Source organism: Strix uralensis, chromosome 4, assembly GCF_047716275.1.
Source record: "Strix uralensis isolate ZFMK-TIS-50842 chromosome 4, bStrUra1, whole genome shotgun sequence".
NCBI lineage: Eukaryota > Metazoa > Chordata > Aves > Strigiformes > Strigidae > Strix > Strix uralensis.
Window position 1 is genome coordinate 108443749 of NC_133975.1, and position 24571 is coordinate 108468319.

The window sequence follows — 24571 nt, forward strand, 5'->3', positions numbered from 1 at the left end:
TTGAAAGAAGAAGTATTTATTACAAAATTAAATTCCAAATTCTACCTCATTTTTCCATGACCGCCTGTACAAAATACATTTATAACTCAAGGGCACATTCTCCCATCCACACTGTATGGGCAGGAATTACACCTTAGTTAGAGGACATTCAGTTCATGGAGAGATGCACACGCACACACACACGCAGCATTAGTAAGAAAGGTTCAGAATATAGGACAGAATTACAAAGAACCCGTCTCACTGCTGCTCCAAACTCTAGCTCAGTCAGGGGCAAGTTCTCCAAGGATGGCTCTAAACAGCGCCTCTTGTTAAACACAATGAACTCACTTAGCAAAGTTTCAGGACCACTTACAAATTCAACAGGAGTGGTTTCTGTGCTAGTATGTCCCCTACCTCAGATATTATTTGTGACAATCATAGCCCTTGACATTCAAGTAAAGAGCATAAGGAAGTTTAAAAAGTAAAGCAACTCACAACCAACCATGCAACCAAGGTCTTAATACTTTAAAGAAGGTGGAGACAATTTTCAGTCCTGACTGCTTGCAGCCCACAGTCCCCTGAAGAGATCAAGTGTGCTATGGAGGTGGTGTTCTTATCCTCAGCCTTCCTCTCCCAGCAGGAAAGAGCCTTGTGATGTTCCAACAGTCCACACATTTTTGCTTTCATGACACACACTTGCCAATGTGTGTTACTTGCTATAAAGGGGGAAAAAAGAAATCTTACCTATATTCCCCAGCTGGCGGAGGCACAGGGCACCGCTAAGGAGATTTTCACATTGCCAGCAGGATCCTGAGAGAAGAAACAGTGTTATAATGGTCTCTGTGCGCAGCGTGCCACCTCAGAGGGTAAATCACAGAGGCACGGCCTCTGGAAGGGAAGCCACTAAGTGTGGCAATGGAGAATTTCAGGTAAATGCCTGTTTCCATGTTGACAGCTGGTTCACTCTCAAGTCCCTTGAAAATGATTCTCAGGGAAACAGGAGGAACAGAAGGGAACTGTCAAATAACACATTTGTTTACCTTTCCATAACATGGTTCTAGTTTTGCTCTCAGTGCATGTGACAGGTATTCATCCACTCAGGATACTATGAGGTGTCCTGTCCTACCCCTTGTTCAGCCACCCATAAGAAATGGATGCAAAGCCTAAAAATTGGAGAAGAAGCAAAGACATGTCCTGTACTTTGGGCACACTTGAAGAAGCAAAAGGAAGGAGGGAGATATAAAAGGGTAGATCCTGTCAATGCCCTTGGTATATCAATAAGCCCTTCCAATCAAGATGGAAAAAGAAAACACTCTGCAGAAGAGTGAGTGGTGGTGGCTCTCCCAGCCACAGGGCTGTGAATGATGCTGGTAAGCAGAGCATGACACGAAGTCCTCCACCTGGACCAAGGGCAACCTTGGCACAGGAATCTCCATTCAAATCCTCCTCACAGTCACATCTGTCTCATAGCATGAGTAGTACAGTTCCTGGAAATGGGCTAGTCCCTGCTGCTGGAGTAGGTGTGTGCACATCGGTGTCCTGAAGCAACTGTAAACAGAAACCTTTTAAGATGGATGGATTGTCTAGGATGAAGCTAGATGAGCCTAGAGGCCTTCTATCTATCCTCCAAAGACTGAAGAGGTGAAAATAGTTTAGACATAAAAAAGAGTTTGAAGCAGGGAACACAGCAGCCTGCAGCTTTTTGTGATTTGAATCCATGGATACAGTTTGATGAAATCCTCTGCCAGTGATAAAAGGAGCCCTGCAAGCAAAGTTCAAAGAGAGCAGCTGCTCCAGAGAACAGCATCTTCTGGCCTCAAAAAGCACTGTTAGCTATTTCCCACGTGACTGGGGAAGAGGACTAATAAGCAGTCCTCAAAATTAATCTGAACTCATTCCACAAGCACAAATAGAAAAACTGAAGCAGCCCAAATTCCATTCAGAAAGCAAAGAGCACCCTGCACCCATTGCCTCATGTCTGCACCACTCAAATTTTAAGTCAGAGTCAGTAATGGAATCCCAATTACTGTATTTTATTGACCTCACTAAATACTGGTTACTATTATGTTCCAGCTATGGCCTGACAGGTTTTGTTTTGAGAAGCAAGTATTGAAGGTCAAATTCTAACTAAAATAATTTTTCAGTAATCTCCTGAAAGAAAACAGAGCAACATCAATTTACACTTACTTGAAAACCCAACCCTTGGGAGTCCAGAGGAAATGTCTGCCCTCTAGTCTTCAAATGTAGACCTTTTAATACTTTTAACTCGATTTAAAAAAGAAAAAGAAAAAAAAAAAAAAGATTGTGCTGGAGGTTGCTCCCTCTTGTGGAACAGTTAGATTTTTTTCACTGTATACCTCCATGCCCTTACCAGCACACAAGGCCTAAGAAACAGATCAGTCTCAATGCCAATCAAGTGCTCTCAGAGGTTTTCTGACATGACAGTCCTAAAGGAAAATAAACCTTTGTCTGCACTGAAACAGAAGGTGGGCTTGTACACAGGAAGGTGGGATGGGAGCATGACATTTGCCACCTTCAGGTGGTCAATCCCTAAACTCAGCCATCAAATCCCCACCCCAAAGATTATTAGTAATAAAGGATAGAGAGACCCTGGCCAAGGAACACACTGGCTCATCTTCTCAGGCAGATCCTACAAAGCTGACCCCTTCGCAGTAACTGAAGTAACCAAGGTACCAAGTTGATTTTTTCCTCTCCCACAGATTTAAATTGATGAATAAAGAGCGTTAGAAACCGCCAATCCAAAACACTCGTAAGTTTCTTAGGTTTTTTTTGTTGTTAATGTCAAGGGCAAGTGTGTAATTGTATGTGCTGGAAAAAACCCTGCACTTTAAGTCATGGCTTTTATCAGCTCTTCTGGCAAATCCTCCCCATGGCAATGTGACTACCTTGGGGAAAGCTCATATTCAGGACAGCAAGGTATGAAGATAATAATCTCACCAAGAGTAGAAGATGCTGAATCACATTGCTACAAAGGCAGCACTGCACTGTTTGCCTGCCACATCACCAACAGTTAATAATTCACAGCTGCTGTCAGATCTGACAAAGTCTGCAGCCCTCTCCCTCATCCATCTTGCATACATATCATCTCTGTGAACCCCTGGCTCCTGCAGGTGGGAGCACTTCCTGCAATAGCAAGTGGAAAAGAATCATCAAACCCAGTAGCTAATTAGTGCAATGACTTCCCACCATGTATTACCAGCAGGTGATTAACTCAAAACCTTTAGAATCAAAAGCACAGGTCCTACCATCTGAGTCAGTGTCTATAGGAATCAACTTCTGGAGAGAGATGTGACATACCATGCCAGAGCCTTACAATAGCAAGCCACTGCCTTACTGAACAATGCTATGGATCTCTGTTAGAGAGGAATGAAAGCAAGTCTGTCTGGAGTCTCAGTCCCCCACACAGAACAACAACACTAATGCAGCCCTCTGTGTTGTAGGAAACACATCAGAAGTCAAGGTTTGCTAAAAGAAATGAATGCACAATTCATGTTTAAAGACAGACACACTCACCTGCTGCTCTCCCTGTACCTGTAATTTTGATGCAAGGCTGAGAAGCAGAAGCAAGAACTCTGAAATGAAAGGCCTGCATTCCTTGAAACATACACAAAAGAATTTTGCAATATTACTTCTCAAGACAGGAACACAGCTGGCATCTAAGTGGCATTCATGTTGGATGCTACAAGGTAGCAACCTTGAACTGTGATAAGAAATTGAAATTGGGTGAAGAGTAGGAGTTGGAATAAAAGGAACATTTACAAAAATAGACCTAACACAGGAGAAAGGCACCTGATAAATAGAATTCCGTTTTCTTAGAAGGGGTGGATTCAACATCCAATGGTTCTTGACACTTAACAGCCAAAAAATTTTTGCCTGGCCTCACATTTCCTTCAGTACAGTAATTTGATGTTCAGCCATCTGTGAGAGGGAACTTGCTCAATACTGGAATGCAATGAGCAGATACCGTGACACTGACAGCCAGTTTTGCAGACGTCACATTCATTAGGATGAAGTCTTCCCCCTAAAAGCACAGGTACTGGCGCTGGGATCAAAAAACGAATGACAGCTGTCTGTAAAATTTCCAAGCTATCATTTCAGTCTCTAGCACACCCCCAAGAAGCTGGTCTTCACAGCATACTGGGGCAGAAAATAAATCACCTGCTATTTCCACTGTAATTTCCTTAGCAGTTTCAGACAGAACTGCAAAGAATCTACAAAGTGCTGAGCTGGAACAGTCTGGCTCTGAGCACAGGCCTGCTAGGTACTTGTTATAAATGATCAAAGGTGACCAGAAAGCAAGGCAGTATACAGGGATAAACAATCTCCATCTCCTCTATGTGCAGAGGGCCTGGGAGACAGGCAAGGCACAGTGGCTCAGGAGATTTCAAGCAGACTCCTTTCAGTCAAATTCAAAAAATTCAGGGTGAGAACAAAAAACACAGACAGCCAGGGCAGGGTAGAATGGAGGTCCCCAGATACTTACATGAAGCTTTCAAAAACCTCACCATAAGAAAGGTTGTTAATCATGATAAAAGTCCTAATGTCTCAGACACCATCTGGCTCTCAAACTGTAACGGCACTTAGATTACAAGAAGGAAGACACGAGCGCACACACACACACGCGCAAACATGTAACTACACGCAGCCTCCAACTTGTACTGATCTGACTGCTGGAATGCCACTGCTGTTTGACTCGTATATATTGCTCAAAATAATTGATTTAAGCAGCCAGTTGTTCAGGAATATAACCTAAGGATTCAGGACATGAGTCTTTTTTTAAGAGTACCTTCTCATGGTCATCCTCTGCATCTTCCAATGCAGGTAGTGCAAACAAATGCCAAAGCAACAGGTCTACTATACCCCGAGCTCTCCAGAGATGGCATTTTACAGTCACATGTCTCCAAAGCACCAGAATCAGCCTGACACACAGCAGATCTCATGCTTCTCATCCACTGTTGCCAGGCTCCCTTTGCTGGCTCTAGAACTCCCAGGAGTCCATCCACCGGAGCCCTGCCATGGGGCTGCTAGGGTCAGAGGCCATGGGTCCTATCATCCCATAGGACAGAGGGTGGAAGAGGTAGAAGCTGTGGAAAGAAACCAAATGCCCATCAGAGACTACAGAGTTTTCCATCTCAGCAACACTGCAGCAGATCAGTCCTTACAGATGTCCTATGGGACCTTTGTTTTTGGGCTGCTCTAAGCTCCACTGGGGAACTTCTGATGTCCACTGAGCACAATATATACGTAGTACACAGTTTTATCACAGCTGGTATTTTCTTTTAGAAAGCAAGAGCTTTGGAGAGAAGCCAGCTGAGAAAACCTACAGCAATGAAGAATTTGCCTGTATCTGAGGGATCTGGCATCATCTAGCATGGGATCTAGAATCAGAAACCACTGAACTGCAGGTTTGGAGGAGAATAAGAGTGTTCACACTGAGTGCTGGGATAAAACAAAGATTCCCTGCAATGAAAAGATATTTTATAATGCATTACTGGGACACAGATGCTGAAATTAATCAAATTTGAGGGTTTAGGATTGGGCTTGATGTCTTACAAGTTCAGCAGAGAAGAGAGGCAGAGAGAAAGGCTAAGGATAATTAACAGGCAGTACAATTTTCATTGAGACAGTGAGTGTCACACATTCAGGAAAAGTTCAGCTTTCAGCACTCACCTGTACAAGATGAGCAGAATCAGCACCAGGAACCCCCCTCCATATACTTTTCTAGCTGTAGTGCTGGGTGACAAGAACCCAGCACAGAACTTCAGCAGTGTGTCCCAGGTGATTCCTAGAAGGAAGAGGTAGAAGACAGGAGCAACGCAGAGGCCAAAGAACAGAGCTGCTACAGTCAATCATAGACTGGGCTGACAAAGCTCTGTTAACACTAGAAGACTTTGTCAATTTTTAAATTAATTTGCCTTGGTAACCTTCAGAACTACAGGGATTGTTTTGTATCAGCAGAAGGTTCTTTTTTCCTACCTTTCATTTGAATAAATGCAGAAGAGATCTGGGCCCCAGATGCTAACTAACTTGGTACAAAATCACAAGAAAAACTACCAAGACTGAATTATAAACAGACATGACAGAAAAGTGGGGGCAGAAAACAAAGGGAAGTAACTTGTATAAAAGCATATATAAGAACAGTGAAACAACAGAGAATAGAAATTTAATTTAATAATAGGAATTTAATTAAATTTAAATGTCCTAAGCCCTAGACATGACTGCCTCTTCAGGGCGGTAACAAAAAAAGAGAATTTGGCACAGCAACTTGCTTTGTGAGAAACATTTTGAATTAGTCAATATTTTCAAGCACTTTGCACAAGCAAGCAAAAAACCTATTAAAAAACCCCACAACTGTTTAGTCTGAAAACGTTCCATTTAACAGAATTTTACCTGTTTCCCTGCCTTGTCTTCTCCCAGACTCTAGTATTTACCTGTCAACATGCTGGAAAAAAGCATGGCAGGAAAGTAGTGGTGAAAGTAAAGAACTCGTCCCATCATAAAAAAAGGGAGGTAATGAAGGAGCCAGCCCAGCATGATCTGCCCTCCACCATGTAGCACGACTCTGGACAGTTCTGGAACACAAATAAACACATTTCAGCAGAGAAAAACTCAACTACAGTTCCTATTTGCAAGCTTTATCACACATCAACTAAGCTCAACAGAATGATCTTTGAAGGAAGTCACGTACTGGTCTGAAATTGCTCTAAGCCTCTGCAACATCCTAGCTGCATTCTTTATAAGCATACACTTTTCAGGAGAACAGTTATCAAAAAAGATACACAAAGGCATAAGTCTCAAGGGACTGGCAGGAGGCTGACCATGCTCTATGTTAAGGCCAAACTTGCAGTTTCTCAGGACGTACATCAGACTAACTAGGTCATTTCAGTTTCTGATGGTTTTTTATTCTCTCTCCAATGAGACTACAAACCATCCAGATGATCACCTTGCCAGCCTTTCCTGGAAAGAAAAGTTGCCTGGTTTTCAGAGCCTGGGGAAGGGACTGAGAGCTCTGGTGTCTGCATGCAGCTTAGTCAATAACTTATTGTGTAACTGAATAGTTTCACATCACATTTTAGAATTTGTTTCCCACAAAGAGATCTACGAAATGAAGCAACCACTGATGTAAACAGGAATGGTCAAAGTATGATTTATTAGGGTTTGTGAAAAGCTCTATAACCTTGGCATTGGACATAATAAAGGATCATCGTGCCTCTTGCATTTGTCTTTTGCTTTGCATAAATATCAGGAAACATTTCTCATTTTAAAACACCATGCATACTACAGTAGTAGATGCAGAGCTTGAGAGCAGGGCATTGATCCAACTGGTCTGTCTCCCTCACAGCCAATACAAGTAGCTCCTTGCAGTGTTTCTCTTGAAGATCTGTCCTGTTTGCTATTATCAACTATTTGAGATACGAAGGTCCCACTCTTCCTTGTGGACACTGCTTGGTAACCCAAGGCTTTCCCACCCCTGGCACACAAAGGCCTGCCATCCACACACTTTTAAGGTGCCTGCAAAAAGCATCTATGAAAAGGAAGCCTATTATCAGTAACATATGAGGGGTAAGTATTTCTACTAGAAAAAAATACCTTGGAAGCCTGCAAAGCAGAACAATCTGAAAACCACAGGACCAGAAGATCTCTGCATCTGGCCATTTCTGAGCTGCAGTAATCAATGTAAGTGAGAGCAATTGTGGCCAACACCTTGGCTCTTGAACAGTTCATAAGTAACTCCTGTGCTAGTCTGAGTGATCACCCGCAAAGCAGAGCTGGCATGTGAGCTACTGACTAATCCAAGCCCTTGCCTCCTGCAAGAAAACAAGGTAACAAAAACCTATTGAGACTCATATCTTTGGAACACCTTAAGATGCCAGCTTATACCCAGACCAGGTCTGAAATCTCCAACAAAGTAGTGGTAAGACTTTTGAAGAGCCACTGATCACATCTCCTGCCTATGAGTCACTTCCAGAGCTCTTCTCTTTGGCTAAGTAGGTGTCTCAGGGCCTGTGCTGACTTGAGGATTTCTGATCAAGTCTTACAGGCTTAGGAAATTTGACAACTCATCAGGGACGGTCTGCCATGCAAAAAGCAAGATTTGTTCATCAGAGTGATTATTTTTAGTATGAAACCCTTTGTTAACAGTCACATTGTTTGGTGCTACACTTCCAAAGCACTAAAAGCTTAGTGTTTTGTACATACAGCTGCCTTGAGTGTATTTTGTTCAACTCCCAGGGTTTTAATACAATATGAACAAAGATTTTTTTTTTTAATACAGGAGTCCCAAGATGAGCTTTCCTGTATCAGGAAACCAGGATGTTATAACAGGGATTCTATAGTGCAGGCAGGATAGGAAGACTGACCTCACCTTTGAGTTCAGATGTCAGTTGGACACCTCTCTTCAGGGCCACTGCAGTAGAAACTGTTATCAGAAGATACAACCCAATAGTGACCAGGTTTAGCCACCAAATCACCTACATAGGAAACAAAAGAAAGGTTTAGGACTTTGGGCTGAACATGCACATGTGAGAGAAAATGAAAAGCTACATGCAAGCATGAGAGTACAATGAGAGAGACAGTCCAAAAGGAGGAGGAGGAGGAAGAGAATCATTGTCACTGGCAGAATCAAGACTAAGCTAAAAATTGCTAAAGACATTGGCTTGGAACCTCCCACTCCAACTTACCGGGTTTCCCAGCAAATAAACCCGATAATCGGTCTCATTGACACCAGAAAAACGCAGGCCCTGTGGAAACAGACCAGAAGGGAGTAAAATGGGTTTCCACCAGTCCAGTTTGTATTTTGTACAGTGTCTCAAGGTGAGAAACTTCCATCCTTGCAGCTCAGGTGCTACAAAATAAAGCTGACAACACCTTCAATGCAATTAAAAGGTGCTATACTTCAAGAAGTGCAGCAAAAGCACTTGAAAACAGAAAGAACGGTGTATTGATCAATATACCTGGTAGTTGATGGGCCAGTGCCAAGGTTTGGATGTAACTTCATTGTCCTTCGGTTTGAGGCCGCTGTTTCCCTACAGATAAGTCAAGGTAAAATTTAAATGAGCAGGCAGTTATGCTGCAAAGCCTGCCCAGAAATGTTTGGGTACACAAACATACATGACTACTTTTTCTGAGTAAAGGCTGTTTTCTGACTACATAAACACATCATCTTCTGGAGATGGCCACAATGAGGACAATGAACATTTTAGTATTACTGTGCAAGTGAAAATGTTCTTTGGGTACCATTAGAGGCTATATTCTCTCACTTTTCTTCTCCAGCTTTTCAGTCACTGAGGACGTATGTTGCATAAGCAAGACCTTTGTTCATTAAGAGACTACTTTGACGGGTTTCCCTCCACTCTGAGGAAAATAAAAAAGCCTCAGAAAGATTATTTCCATGGAAACTCAGGCAGGTGCTTCCTTACCTGAGATAGCATTATCACTGGTTGCCATGGAAATGCTTAGCATTAATAATAATAATTTGCTTGACTACCTTCTTTCTCTTAAGAATCTGAGAAAAGCTTTACAAACAGTAGCAAATAAAACCTTAAGACTCCTTTCTCAAAACAGTAACTTCTCACTCTTCAGAAGAAGGATTGAGGAGCTGCAAGCAGAAGGGCTGTCACCAAGAGCACAAAGAACAATCATGGGGAAGGACCACAAGAGCAGTCCACCTTGAAAATATTAAATCCAGCTCTAGTTTTATACTTAGGGATAAATAGGGAAGAAGAAAGGAGGAAACACAGCACCTTGATGAACTTCAAAAAATTAGAAGTTTTCCATTTTCAATCCAAACATGTATTATTCTCCTAAGTGTCTCTTTAGCTAATTTTCCTGACTGACCACAGTAACATCCTCCTGCCTCACATATATTATTTTAACTTCAAAACCTTCCAGCAGGGTAGGGAAAATTTCCAACTCTCCTTTACAGAACCAAATTTCAGCAGTGGAGGAATTATGTAACCAGGCTGTAGCTAGATCACACCAACAACAGACCCAGCCATCAAACCCAAGGCTTCCAAACTTCTGGAAGATTTAGCTGCAAGACCACCCCTTTTTCTAAGTATAAATTCAAGTAGGTTGCTGGGGCATGTAAATTCTGCCCTAACTTGCAGCCATCACCCAGATAGCTCAGAAAATGCTATATTTTTTTTTTGATACAAGAGAAAGGAGGAAGAAAATTATAATCCAGAATTAATGATATCCTACCCGGATCATAACCATGTGGGATTCTAGCAGAATTTCTGCAAAAGAGGGCTTCAAAACATCCAGGCTGATATTGGGCACTTCAGAAAAAGAGAGAAAAATAGATTAGAAGTCTGAATGGTTTATTTTATTTGCCTCTTTCAGAACAAACTAAACTCTCTCCTCCTGTGACAAATCTGCTTCTAGCACGTCTTTTAATTCTGTACTCAATTAATTCATATTCTAAACACAGAGGCTTGCAGTCAAAAGCATCCCCCAGTGAATTTCACAACTGATGTACTCCTAGATTTTCTCCTTTACTTCCAGGAGCAAGAGAAATAAATAAAAGTCCATGAAATAAACAGATCTGTATTTCTAGCTAAAATTAGGACACATATTGTTCATAGGCTGCTGTTTATCCATAAATAAGCCATGAGTGTGGAAATGTAAAATGCATTACAACAGAAGAGGAAAGTCAACAGACCAGGATTTCTCTCCTTTGGTTTGCATACAGTCACTCTGAAAGGATAAAGAACTATGTTTTTTATTAACTCAGAACTCAGCCCAAGTCATCTGCAATTCATGGGATGAAAATTGTACCAAATAATTCAGGCCAAATGAGGCTGTGACACATATCTAACTCCTGGATGAGGCTGCAAGGCCCATCTGTCATTATTGGCAAACTTCGTTCTCTGTCACACTTCTATTCATTTCTTGATGGTACTGCAAAGTCATTTTTTAGCATGCCCCCAGTAAGAGAAGGGAAAAAATACACTAGAACAGGGTGGATCCTAGCTTTTTAAAAAGAATCATTAAAGTATATATGACATACTCATATTGATGACAATAATTCCCAATTAAACCAGTGATGTTACAAATAACAGCCTGTACTGCAGTGCCTATAAAACTTCACTTTTATTACTCATGAAGATCTCAAAATCCTTAAAAAAGTCTTTGTACTTCCACTAACTTGAAGTATTATCATCATCTTACAGTACAAACAGTGAAGCAGAAAAAGGCTATGCATCTCTGAACAATTGGCCCAAGTTCAGCAAGTCTGCACTTGAGTTGGGAAAGAACACACAGACTCCAAACACTGAATGCCAGTTCTTGCCATCTGATAGTTCATCCCTTCCTTTAACAGCAAGCCAAGATGCACTCTCCGAGGAAAAGGAAATAAGTTACTTACACTTAGGGTTAACATGATCTTCAAAGTTCCAGAGGGAATTGGGAGTCTCCTTCAGGTATGGTGTGCAGGTGACTTCCACTTGTTCCCAACCCCTGAGGAGCAGCAGAACAGTCAGCCACCGCCCCACAAAAGATGACTCAATATTTCCAGTTCACATCTATTTTTTTTTTCCCATTTAGCTTTATACTTCCCGTAGCACCTACCATTACCACTCAATCCCAGCAGCTGCATGCTTACACACTCTTACATGCTCTAAGCACCATGTGGAAACCAAAACAGATTTGCAAGGCAGACAACATCAAAATTCTACTGAATATTTGAACTGCATTTTTAACTTTGGGCGTCTAAACTAAAAAACCTAGGTCCACACATAAGCAGTGGGATTTCTGAAGATAATGCACACTGACAACTAGAAACTACTTTAAGTCAACCCTTACAGTCTCTCCAGAAGAAAATCACAATCATTAAGTCAATCCATGCCTCAGCAACTGAATTACAGAAACAAAAATATTACTTTAGATGATCCCACCAACTGTTCATTTAGTCTGTCACCCTATTTCTAGCAGGTCACATCAAACGTCTTGGGAGAAATTGCAAACCCTGCAGTAATGTGACAGATTAATAAGGAATTTTCTACCAATCACCACTTAGCTGACTTAACTCCACTAATTAATTAATTCAATTAATTAATCATCACTTAGTTCTCTGAAGGACAGGGATTACTCCCCTTTAAATTCTTTAAAAAAATCCGATATACTCTAACCATTGTTATTTGCAGTTAAGTCTTTTTTCCCCTCAGCTCTTAATGTCATCAATATTTTGTGACAATAACTTACATTGACAGAGTAAGTTTGTGCTGTGGAAAAAAAAATACCCCGTTTCTTGAATATTATTGACAGAGGTAGTGATATATATTTTTTTAAAAACCAATCACATTATGTACCCATGAGCCCAGTTTTACTGGTAAAATCTAAATGGCACTTGCATTCCTGACCAGGCAGTCACCAGAGGTGCCTGTACTCACTATGATTCAGCATCCACAGGATTCCTTAGAAGCCCTTTTTACCATAACACAGTGAAGAGAAACCTAAGCGAGCAGTAATGGAGGCTGCTCTGGAAACAGAGGCAACACGACTGCAGAGCCTGCTGCGTCAGGGTCCATGTTAGCATCCCACACAGTGCAGCTTTGGAGATACAGCAGCTCGCTTGCCATTAGTTCAGATGTCTCTGCATATACCTCATTTTAATGATGAGGATATATAATCCAAGGACACATTAAATCCTGACCGCTGCTAACAGCAGGTTGTTACTGTTGCCCTCACTTCAGATGCTGCATGCAAAGATGGCAGAAGGTCTTCCAACCACAAAATAAATTAATACCAAGAAAAAGAAATTTAGAGGATTACAGTATGGAACAGCATGAACTGTCCCAGTTTCTAGCAATTTTTGTGAACCCCAAGGATAAAATGGGCCTTGAAGAACATGTCTGTCATCCCTTCCTGGACTTACCAGATGACAAGATCTATGCCCATGCCACTCTTGGATCTCTTAGTAAGCGATATTATTTTTCAGAGCTGTATATCTTCACTGTAACAGACTGCATAACCTTAACCCAGATCTTCCCCTCTGGTTATATTTTTAGTATCTACTACTTACTTTTTTATTCTTTTAAAGATAAAGACATGGAGGAAACATGGTTATTGCTTAGTTTCAAAGTACCATTGAGCAGAGGAACATATCAGCTCAAGGCCTTGCAGGGGTGGATGGGGATTACAACCTATTTACCATTTCGGCAGAGTCTTTCCAGAAGAGCCCAGTATACACCCTGTGGCCACATGGGTTAGCCGAATCTGACTCCGTAGGACTTTGATGAGCTTCCCAGTCTTTCTGCCCACCACTTCAATCCGCCAGAAATCATTGGAGTCTCCTGTTCCATTCTATCATGCAAACATACCATTGGAGAAAAAAAACAAAACAAAACACCGAAAAACCATCTAGAAGACATACAGAATTGAAGCACTGCAAACAGGAACTTCTGAAACTCTAATGGTGGCTAACCTAAACAAAGGCGCCCAGGCTACCCTCACTCAGACTTCACAGAAGAGATTCCCCATCAAGAAAAAATTATTCTAGACATGAGGAACTACTCACAAATACATTTTTATCTTGCCAACCTTAAATTTTTTTTCTTCCAATTCATACTTGACTGTGGCTCAGAGTTAGATTTTAAACGGGGGTAACTTGGCTGCTTCACAAAAGGGGTTTAGGCAACAGCCCCTCGCGTTTGGAAATTCAGCCCTCAAAGCAGATTTCATTTTTGTGATTCAAAATTCTGTCATCATTCTGTCAAAAAAAGGCACTTGTCTATGTGACAAGGCCAAATACATAAAATAATACTTGTCAGAGCAACTTCAAGGTTGCTCAGTTTGGCATTTCTGGAATTGAATGCTGCCAAAGCTAGACTGGCAGTAAAAGCTTAAATTATTTTCTTGTCTGTGTTCACATTAAATAGACCTTAAATATGAGATAAGCTATTTCATACTAAATCGGTTTTTCCTCCGGTATGGTAGGTGCACATCTATCACCTTGGCTAACAAACTAAAAAAGCAAGAATAAATCCCCTTGGCATAGGAAGAAGTCTCCACAAAAGGAGCTTTTGTTTTATCTTGCCATTCACTTACTATTCCATAGCCAGTGACCTGAAAATGCTTCCTTGTCAGGGGAGCCTCATGCTGGTGACTGTGAAGATTTCTAGAAGTTCTGAAATGAAAAGTCAAAACTTGGTTTGATTTTATGTCTCAGTCAATTTGTGATAAGAACTTTGGTTTGAGCCATTCAGAGAGCTGCCAGCGCTTTGACCACTGAATTCCAGCTGAGGACAGGGCAGGACGAAGCCTTAACAGCAGTAGGGGCCACAGGGTGAAACTGCCGCTTCCCACCATGTGACTCTGAGCTTATTGCCATGCTGGGCCGTGCTGGAAAAGGAGGACAGCATGAATAAATCTGACCCTCAAGCTACAGTCCACCACCTCCAAGTGGAAAAGACATTGTTGATTTGGGAGGTGTGTGTTTGTTTTTTAAATGAGGACTAAAGGTGGGACTAACAGTCCTGCTCTTGCAAGTGGCAAGGCAAGATCCTGACCTCTCTAGATTATCAGTTTTGCTTTTGAGGGGAAAGATTGTACCACTCAGGCACAGATTTACTGAAGGGGAAATCAGTGGCCGGCATTAGCGTCAGCTGCACCTGATGCACACAAACAGCCTCCTGCCCTAGCAGGGACCGCAAACTGAGGCAGCCAGAAAAAGCTGGCCACGTCCTGGTCCGTCCCCGATAAATCGGCCCGGCCCGCCCAGACACCCGCCGGCCGCGCAGGGCGACGAGCTCCCTCTGCCGGAGGTTTCCCGCAGCACCGCAGTTTCGCCCCCAGTCTGGAGATCTCACCAAGCCCTAACTGGTATTGCCTGATCAAGACTATCACCTTCGTTATTATAGATCTGATAGGAAAACCCCAAATTTAAGGCTCTTTTTTTTTCCTTTTAAATCTTAAAATAATTTTGGAAACCTAAGTAATGATTTGTGAACATGCACTGCTGAATACAATATGACATGATTTCTGGGCTTGCAAGGTCAGAGCTTGTTAAGAAATCAAAGCTGTGACAGCACAGAGCATTGTGGCACAGTGACATTAGACTAGATGAAGATTAAATATCAAGTCACTGAAGTTCCCCTGCTTCCTCTCAGGTATTCCCTACAGAGAAGGAAGGCACCAGCCAACATTTTAGTTCAAACAAAGTGTTCCACTGTTGTGGTCTCAGTGCTGTTGAGAACTTCAGTGGGTGGATACTGCCTGCAACACATAGGAACAGTACACTGACAGAAAACCCCACACTCTATTTGCCTAGAAAACTCGAGAGTGGGGACAAGCAACAGAATGAGGGTTTTGAAAGTGCTTCTTTGCAGAAGAGTTACCCTTCATACTGCACCTCACACAGCTGAACAAATCCCTCTACTGCTTAGCTAGGTATTTCTAATGAAATTGTGTGTTCTGTTAAATGTTTCTCATTTAAGAGACACCCTTCCAAACAAACTGTGGAAATAAAACCCAACAAACCCCATACTAGAAATGCAGATACCTCTGTCACACAGCCAGCTTGTGCTGGCCTAACCATGTAGTCTCCAGCAGGACAAATCTCCCACCAATTCTATTCAATCACGCAATCTCTTTGAATGCCAGAAAACATCCTTACTCTTTATGTTGCAGACGAATAATATCTCCGTGCCTCACAAACTCCACAGGGCTTGAGGGGTCTGACAGATCTGTTGAAAGAAGGCAAACTAATCATATCAGTGCACTGACAAACATACCAGGGTGTCAGAAAGTTTCTTGGGAATGCTCATGCCTCAAGCAGACAATACAAAGCAAACTAATTTGTGTTGACTAAGCGTGGTGTAAACCACTGCTCTTTAAAGACCCACCCTGAGGGCTACTCCAAAGAACACGGCCCCATGCAGCACATACTGCCCTTAAATAAAGAGGATGAGTGGTCAGGCTAACTGAACACAAAAATAAATCTATCTATCTATCTTTATTTCATGAACTATAAAACTACTCTTGCAACACTGATATAATTTTGTTATATCTAGGTTATTCGCATTTTTTGTTTAGACAGTTCTTGATAATTTTTATACACACATGCTGCAGGTGAAGAAAGGAAACCCTGCCAGACCAAACATGCCTCAGCTACACTATATGATATTCTAAAACAACATATGTAGGTACAAACCATAGATCTTCAGGTTCAGTACTCTTATCTTGTCCCAAACAAGCATCCATGCAAATCAGCTGAACACAATGTATCAGAATGTACCAGGACCCAACTTGTCCAGGACCCATAGCCACAATAACAGATTCCACAAAGAATTAACTAAATTCAGATTAATCTCCTCTCTGTTATTTGCAGCCCTACCTAGCTGAAAAGTTGTCAATGCAACCTTCAGCTGAGAAAAGCTTATTTACTTCAGTTGCACAATCTGGGAAAAAAACAAAAACACAGTAGACACAAACAGAATTAAGATAGAGCCTGATTCCCCTTGTTCTTCTTCCTCTCCCCCTCATATCCATGAAGGGTACTTTGCCCTGGAGGGAACTCAGAATATTTACGTGAAAAACTGAAGCAGCAGTTATAAAAGGCACTTTAGTAGTATTTGTTACCTGTATCCAAATCATGTTTCTTTATAATCCACAGGTTATTCAAGTCTTTATGTAAGTAGGCAGTGACCTGAACACACAGGATAAATTACTTTACCAAACAAGAAAAAAGCTGGTGATAGCAGACACACATTTGCCAGCAAATCAAAGCCCCAAATGAATGCAACAATAACAAAGAAACCCTGGGATGACTCTTAAGATGGTGGTCCCTAGAAAGTCAGTTACTGGCCACTCCTTAACCCAGATCACACCTTTTATCCAGTATACAGCCCATATACTCAGGAGCACTACACTGGCAGTTTGCATGTACCATGAGTAACAGCCTCCAACCATAGAGCTTGACCTCTCACCCTGTTTCAGAGGCTCTTTCTACAACAACAGGATATCAAAACCTGAACTTTCTGAATAACCGCAGATCAGTACCAGAACCAGAAGATGGAAACAGCACTGGCTTTACAGACTGGCATCAGAGACAGGCATTACTTATGACAAAAGGCTGCCTGTGACAACCATAATACTTGTGCCAGAAGATCCAGGCAAGGAAAGGATTCAGGGATCAACTGTTAAAGCCACACATGCTACCCAGCTAATCCTTACTGGCCTACTCAGCCTCACACAGAGTAAATGCTCCTACTGCTACCATGAGCAGGGGAGACCATCTGGCCCCAGGGTGCTGCTCCCAAGGGCAACTTTCCTAAGCACCATGAGGAACTGTGCCCACTTTGTTCACTCTCCTCTTCCAGCAGCAGCAAGCCCTGTTCTGTGGGACCCTAGCCCAGTCTCAGACCTGTGCCTTCCACTCAGGTGGGAGCATATGGCCCAGCAGGTGGGTGGGAGGCAGAACATACGGGAGTGTCTGAGGGTGGGGAAAAAGGGAGAGCTGGAGGTGAAACCTTCTACCTTGAGGTTGTATCAGGAGAGGAGGGAGAGGAAAGAAAGGAGGAGGCAGAAATCACTGCCTCCATCTTTTCCTCCCTAAATTTCCTCCAAGTTCTAAATTCCCTTCCCCTCTCCACAGCTCCCTACCCTCAGAGCAGGGAGCACAGGGGGAGAATCTCCATCCTTTCCCACTTACCCTCAAGGAAACTCCCATCAAGGTCCTCTCCAAATCCCCCTTCCCTACTTTTAGTATCATAAAGCATGCTCTGCACTTGAATTTTGCCTATCCTTGAGTCAGTTTTGGTATGACATCTCCATCTACAGTAATAAACATCAATGTCACATGATAGTATTAGAATTCTTGGTTGGGAAGAACAACGGGAAAAGAAGATTGAGACAAAGTTTTCATTTCTGAAAACTTCTTCCTCACCACAGAGACTGAAGGGAGTTAAAAAACAAACACTTGTTTTTCTCTGGCAACTTTCTTTCAAGGAGCTCAGAACAATTTTTAGACACTAACATGCAAACTGCAAAATACATTTTGGGAAAGCTGCAGAAGCTGCAAAGATTTGTGGAGCCTGATAATGATGGACAAAAAAAAGAAATTAGCTTAATTTTTGTACTACTTAATTAGTGAATTACATGATTTCTGATTTTTACTTTGATTTATTGTTTAATCATTTCATCAGAAGCCCTTAGAGAGTTCAGATAGTCTCATTATGGCTAGCTTACAAATGTACAGATATCTAATTTAATGAGCAAAGCCTTACAAATTCTTTGGTGACAGATGAGGAAAGCAAGGCACAAAAGCAGAATAATTCACGTAAGGTGACAGAAACCAGGAGTGAAAACAATACATAGCAGTCCTATTCTGTTACTTTTAAAATGCAGCAATGAAACCTACAGGATAAAACAATATATTTGTTTTAAACATAAGTTTTACAGCCTTCCTTGAGGTAACAACAGCACTTTCATTATGGAAGGTTATTTTTACATCCTCTTGGCCTCCATCTATGGAGGGTGGTCTTGCTACAATGAAACCCTGTTACTGTAAGTCACCTCTCTGGTACAATGTGGTAGGTTCTCTTCAAGCATCCTTCTTACTCAGCCTTCTAAGGCAAGTGCACAGCTGTGGCACTGAGAGGGTAACAGACGTTGAATAAGTACATAGCTCTTGTCACAACTGCCCCTAACGTTAAGTGCAACGGGAGCAAGTCAATGGTTGTAGTCCGAGGCAGTACTACCGCAGCACACTAACCTGCTGCTGGCGAGCCCCAATGCCCTCCGGGTAGAGGTGCCAGTGGGAATGAAGGTATCCCCCTGCCATCCGAAGGTTCTTCATTGTGACCACAGACCCATACGCCAAGTCTACATGGGAAGGAAGGAGGAAAAAAGGCATAAGGCAGCTCTCCTATAAATATCTCCCTCAGCTAGTCTGCAGTGCTCTGATTAGGCACGCGTTCTCCTGCTTTGTTTTAATGAAAGTTCATTTCCTGTTTGACACATTACTCCACACAGCTCGCTGCAAGCTTATCTTCCATCCCCAACCAGATTCAGTAAAACCGTTACATAACATTTGGCTGAAACACTTAAAATTCTCCCATCTAGTTTTAACATAAACAAAGTGCTAGTTCTTTTGTATGTATTTTCAATAGTGAGAGGTTTGAGATAGCTTTCCATATAAATTAAAACACAATCAAGTTTGAAAAGCATGTGACCACTTTGAAGCACTCCATTGCCCGACCCCTACAGCAGCAATGCAAGAGGCAAGAGAAGCAAGTTCAGCTATCAGATAGCTGAGATGATACCCTGGCTTAAGACACCTTCCTTCATAGCCTCCCAATGCAGGTGAGAAAACACAGTCTTGGAGAACGGACACCTGATGCTCTGCCAGTAGCAGCTCTGGAGCAGCAGACAGCCAGAGAAAACCTGAAGTAATCAGAAGGCTAAGCCATATTAAAGGCTCAGTAGAACCTAGCCAACCTGAGGATTAGGGAACAACCACAGAGCCATCTTTCCCCTAAAATCATATGCATGCTGAATACAACACAGCTGAACCAGGGGCACACTGTGTCACAAAGGAGTTGATAGTTTTCATTTACACATATTTTGGAAACAAATCCCACATCTGAACACTTACAAGCCCAAGGTGAACAAGACAAATGTCTTTTTGTTGTCTCAAGCACCCTAAAGTCCAAAAAAACCCGAGATGCATGCACATAAAACTGTCAAATCCCTCAAAATGGCATCTTTTCCTCTAGAAGGAATACGATGAAACAGCTAGTGACCATGCACTAAACACAGTGTTATTTTGTTATTTTCAGCCTTTTCCTTTTCTGTCGATGCATAAAACTGTGCAGAGGAACAGCATGGATCTGACCATGAAGGCATAATCTGCACTGTCCTGCACTGAGTCACAGGAGACACTGTTTTTATTTAAACCCCCACGTACATTGACAACACTCAGAGTGATTTATTCTTTTGGACACTCACGCTCTGGAATGGAGACATTATGAAGATTATTCCCGATCAGCTGGGACTGAAATGCTGAACTGAAGAAACCATCCCCAGGACCACTACAAAAGAGAGCAAAGAATGTGATAATTCAAAGTCTGGCAAAACAGGCATACAAAGCTCTGTCACACATTACCAAATTGTTTTTACAGAAGGAAAACGATAAAGCCAGACATGGCATCAGGAGAAGAATGACTGCAGTTCCCTTAGCTGCACACACCTCTAACGTTGTGAACCACAGCAGATAGAGACAGTCTTGCAGGAAATTGCTCAGAGTTGCAAGGACTTGAGGTCACAAAAATGCACACACTGGAACTGCACAAAGCACCACCAACTATCTTTGGAGGTGTTCTTATGGCAAATAAACTGATCCACTGTCACGTCGGATATAACAAAGCCTCTCTCTGTGGCTCCTTAAGTCTCATTTCCGCTAAGAGGATAGTGGTAATACCAGTTGACTTAAACTGAAAAATAACAGATTTAATTTTATATTCTTTTTTTATGGTGAAATGCATATTCACCTCATCTCTTAATGCTGGCATATGGAAAAACATTACTTGGCCATTTTACTAGATGTTGTGCTCTTTCCACATAAAAAGCATCCCTTGGTTGCAGGCATTCAGAGAAGAATCCTCCCTTTGGGAACACTCAGACTTAATTTTTTAATCATAGCCAAAGCATTTTTCAGGAATGCAATGCCTTTTTTTTTTTTTTTTTTAATTACAAAAAGAAAAAGAACAGAGTTGAGACATTTTCAGGTCCAGGAAAGAGAGGAGGAAAAATAGGAGACAGAGTTTGGTTAGGATACTTGCTTGGCATTTCAGAAAGTCTCAAGCTCAAATTCAGTTTCACTGCCAGCTTGGACAGAGCCTTTCTGTAAGAACAATGCAGGAGTCTAGAAAGGGAATTAAACAAAGACACAGCTCTGGCTGTGCTTCTGACACTGAAAGTGGAGAAATCCATAATCAATAGCCTTTAATTCAAAGTAAAGACAAGTGATTTTTCTTCTGGAGAAAACATTGTGAAATACCTTTTATTTAATACTGTAAAATGAACAGCAAACATAGCCGTGTAGAGGGCAAGTGGGAGCAGGATGAGGCAGAGTACACGAGCCAGTAAATGCTTCCCAAACATGACCTGTAAAAAACACAACCTGGATCAAACAGTGCAGCTGCAGGAACAACTCCACTCCTTATTTCACAGGACTCCGAGCAGCGGTCCTATAGCTGGAGCTTGCCATGCAAGCAAGCTCAGCAGGCTGCAGAATTATCTCAAGAACGCCTAGAAGAAGGTAAAAGCTTAGGCAGACCTTGCTGTTCAACTCCAAAAGCTGGAGCTGTGGTACCTTGAAATTTCAGGGTCTTGGGAAGACAAAAACAGGCAATAGGAGAGTTTAACGTACCAAAGTGCTGAGCATCCCTAACTTTGGCAAAGGAGGTTGGGCAGCTCCCGCTGAAAACAAGGACCTTAACTTGTTTAGCAGAGTGGTACACATCTTGATACAAAATCACAGCAAGGAAATGGCTTCCAGAGCCACAGTAACTGTCAAAGCTAAGCAAAAGGGAAAATGAAAACTTGTTCTCTCAACAAGTGCAAATGTGAATGTAACCAGGACTTCTTGGGGGCCTAGATATGCTTCATTCACAGAAACCAATTCACTTAGCAAGCACACTCAAACACTGCAATTTCTGCTGTTGCAGAGCCAGAAGTTACAAAAAAGTCAGCAGCAAAACCTGTGAGTGTTTCAGCTGCCCCAACATGAAAGCAAGAGTATTTTATCTAAACCACTTGGAAAGGTGGTTTGTACACAGATGCCCAAGGAACAATTACATATTCACATCCTACTGACCCTGCTGATAGTAGAATAAATAATGTAAAATACAGGGTGGGTAATAAATAGCTGTAGGAGAAGAAAACACTTAAATAGCAAAAATTGCTAAATGTCCACATCTAACTTCAAAGCGGTTGAAGGCAGAGGTACTTGCTATCCTCCGTATTTTTTTTTACATGGTACCTATCACACAATCATTAAGCTAATCATTCTCCATCCCTTAATACCAGATGCAAAGATTTCAGAAGTAACAAAAAAAGAGCTGAACACATTACAAAACTAAGAACTTACTGAAGTCAACAAAGGAAACAGTTGCTCAGCTCAAGTACTTCAGCAGAACACTTAATAACTACTAGGGACTTGGAAGAATGCTGATTGATGGTACATAACCAAATTTATGCAGTGGAGAGGCACATGAACTAATCTCCAGTTCCCTGCTCAAAATGACCACAATATGCTTCAGTCTGTGTGAAAAGGTTTTCTTTAACTACAGACTGCACTGCAAAGTCAAAAAAGAAAATGCATATGAAGGACAGCATTGAGCAAACGAGAACAGTGGACTGAGATGAGAATTCTAGAAATCAAACTAGTCCCAAAAACACTGCATGTACATAATCACGAGTAGTTTCCTAACAAATGCAGAGATAAGTTATTCAGGCTTTCAGGGGTTTAATCTTCACTTTTTTTTTTTCTTTTTTTCCTCAAGCATCAAGGTTGCCAAATAGTTATTCAGAAAGCATCTACCTTCTGGAGTAAATTTCTTTACATATTCTAACACTCAGGGGCTTGCTGTCTTTGCTGCCAGCAGCACAAATGAAATCACTGTGCAGCCGTCTGCTGGCAGAAAGCTTAGACATGATGGATTTGTTCCATTTCAAATGCAATTAACTGACTTTGCTCAAGAAGTGCTTCTCTGGAGCTGGAACACTGCATCTTCGCAGCCCGTATTGATTCACATTAATCAGAGAAAACAAATCACACAGCAGGAATAGAAAAAGTCTCCCAAACCCCTCACTGTTTGAGAGAAACAGGACAAAAACAGTAAGAGAAAGAAACAGAATTTTCAAGCTTCAGAAGAGGCTGAGACAAGAGAACTGAACGTCTTTTAAAAGATGTGCTTGAAGAATTTGTTTTCATGCTGGTTGCAAGACAGCAAATGGTACGTCAAGGTATTTCTGCAAATAGCAGATTTCAGAGTCCCCAAATATAAAATGCAATATATTAGAACAGGGCATTCAAACACACTAGCAAATTTCTTAGAGCTTAGAAAAACTAAATGTGTGTGAAATCAAGCAGGCTATGGCTGCCTTGATCCCCAGGACTGGCTATGGAGACTGCAAGTTGCAGGGCATTCCTGTGACTCATCATGGACTATAGCATGCTGCTGCTAAGTGGCCTATGCCCCTGTACTCTCATGAAGCAGAGCATGAGCTTGCACTGCTTATGCAAACTAGGTGCTGCAAGACATGTCTGTTTGCCAGGTAGCATGTACTCCTCAGAAGGTCACGTAACAGTGTTGGACAACTTCTTGCTTTGAGCCATTGTACAGCCATTCCCAATGAGCATTTTTAGCCTAGACTGAAATAAAATTAATCTATCTGGAAAGGTAATAGTTTCTGTCAGGAAAAAGCAACCTTTCTGATGTGCTCTTACGACATTATATCCTGCTAACGTGTGTGTTTGGGTTTTTTCAAAGGTATGGCAATATTTTTTCCATTATAACCTTCATCTTTAATTATCATCATTCACCTCAGATGCCCGTTTGCTGCAGAGTATTACTGTTGGCTGGTTACATGGTTGTCAAAGACCAGGAGAATTACAAAGCAAACAAACCAAAGAAACCCTTAATGTAAAGAAGAGTTTTGGACACTCACCACTGACAGGCTGAGGTTCCCCAGCAAGTCCCATAAGTCATAGATAGTGTTCAGGCCAACCAAGAGGACTACAAAAAGGCCAACAAACTTTACCCCTATTGCTCCAGCAAGGTTCACGCCAGTCAGACTCAGCCAGAACCACCAGGAGGCAGAAAACGGCCTGCAGGACAGATAGAGCAGGTCAGTAAATAAACGATGGCTACATGAATGGGCATCTACAATCAGGAAAGTGAACAGCAAATCAGTTATCCCACAAAATTACATTCCATCTTCTCAGGTGCCCATGAGGAATAGAAAGGCAAGTTTTTCATTAATTTTAGAATGATGCAAGAATACTGGCTTCTGAAGGGCCCAACAGCCTGAGCAGCCCTAGATCTCCCCTTTAAGGAAGGGAACATAGACACCAGGTATAAGCTAAAATACTAGTGTGAAGCAAGTCTGACACATGGAAGGTCTGAAAATAGAAACAGGACTTTTGTTCCATAACATGAAAACTTACTTCTCTCAGAAAGCTAAGGACATGGGGGAGAGCAGGAAAAAAAGAGCGGTCACTTTTCCTAAAGCAGAAAGGCCATAGTGGAAAACATCTACCCAAAGCACAAACAAAAGCTGCAGCAAAAATCAAACAAATTACAAACTAAACTAAAATTGAATCACAGAGAAAAAATGAGAAATGACAGCAGAATTAAAACTCCTTTTCCTACTGACTCCTAATGCCCTGACACTTATATTTTGACTAGACAAAATCCCCATGACCTGCTAAGCAACACAATAGCTGGAGCTGGCTTTTAATTTGCATAAAATCAACCAGTTTGAAAACAGGATTAGCTCTAAGACGTGAGAAATAAGTTCAGGTCAAGGCACACCGAGATGATCAAACACAGCCCTGTAACTT

General features: G+C 41.8%; 1 protein-coding gene across 9 annotated transcripts in view; it reads right to left on the reverse strand.

The window, feature by feature from the left end:
- POMT2 (protein O-mannosyltransferase 2) overlaps nt 1-24571 on the reverse strand; it is a 29324-nt gene continuing 4753 nt past the window's right edge. Inside the window, exons 6-22 of one of the 9 annotated variants that reach the window (XR_012628931.1) lie at nt 23677-23836; nt 21002-21108; nt 19951-20033; nt 18716-18825; nt 16582-16648; nt 15617-15686; nt 14050-14128; nt 13154-13305; nt 11369-11460; nt 10204-10280; nt 8955-9026; nt 8682-8741; nt 8366-8471; nt 6432-6572; nt 5671-5785; nt 4861-5084; nt 1-789 (exon numbers count right to left, since the gene is read on the reverse strand). Coding sequence is in view for 4 of the 9 variants with exons in the window: in XM_074868487.1 (XP_074724588.1) it covers nt 4979-5084; nt 5671-5785; nt 6432-6572; nt 8366-8471; nt 8682-8741; nt 8955-9026; nt 10204-10280; nt 11369-11460; nt 13154-13305; nt 14050-14128; nt 15617-15686; nt 16582-16648; nt 18716-18825; nt 19951-20033; nt 21002-21108; nt 23677-23836 (1597 nt within the window). In the remaining 5 variants the exon portion in view is untranslated. Of the gene's footprint in view, nt 5085-5670; nt 5786-6431; nt 6573-8365; nt 8472-8681; nt 8742-8954; nt 9027-10203; nt 10281-11368; nt 11461-13153; nt 13306-14049; nt 14129-15616; nt 15687-16581; nt 16649-18715; nt 18826-19950; nt 20034-21001; nt 21109-23676; nt 23837-24571 lie in introns of all 9 variants that reach the window. The other 8 variants (XR_012628929.1, XR_012628930.1, XR_012628928.1 and 5 more) reach the window with 8 other exon arrangements.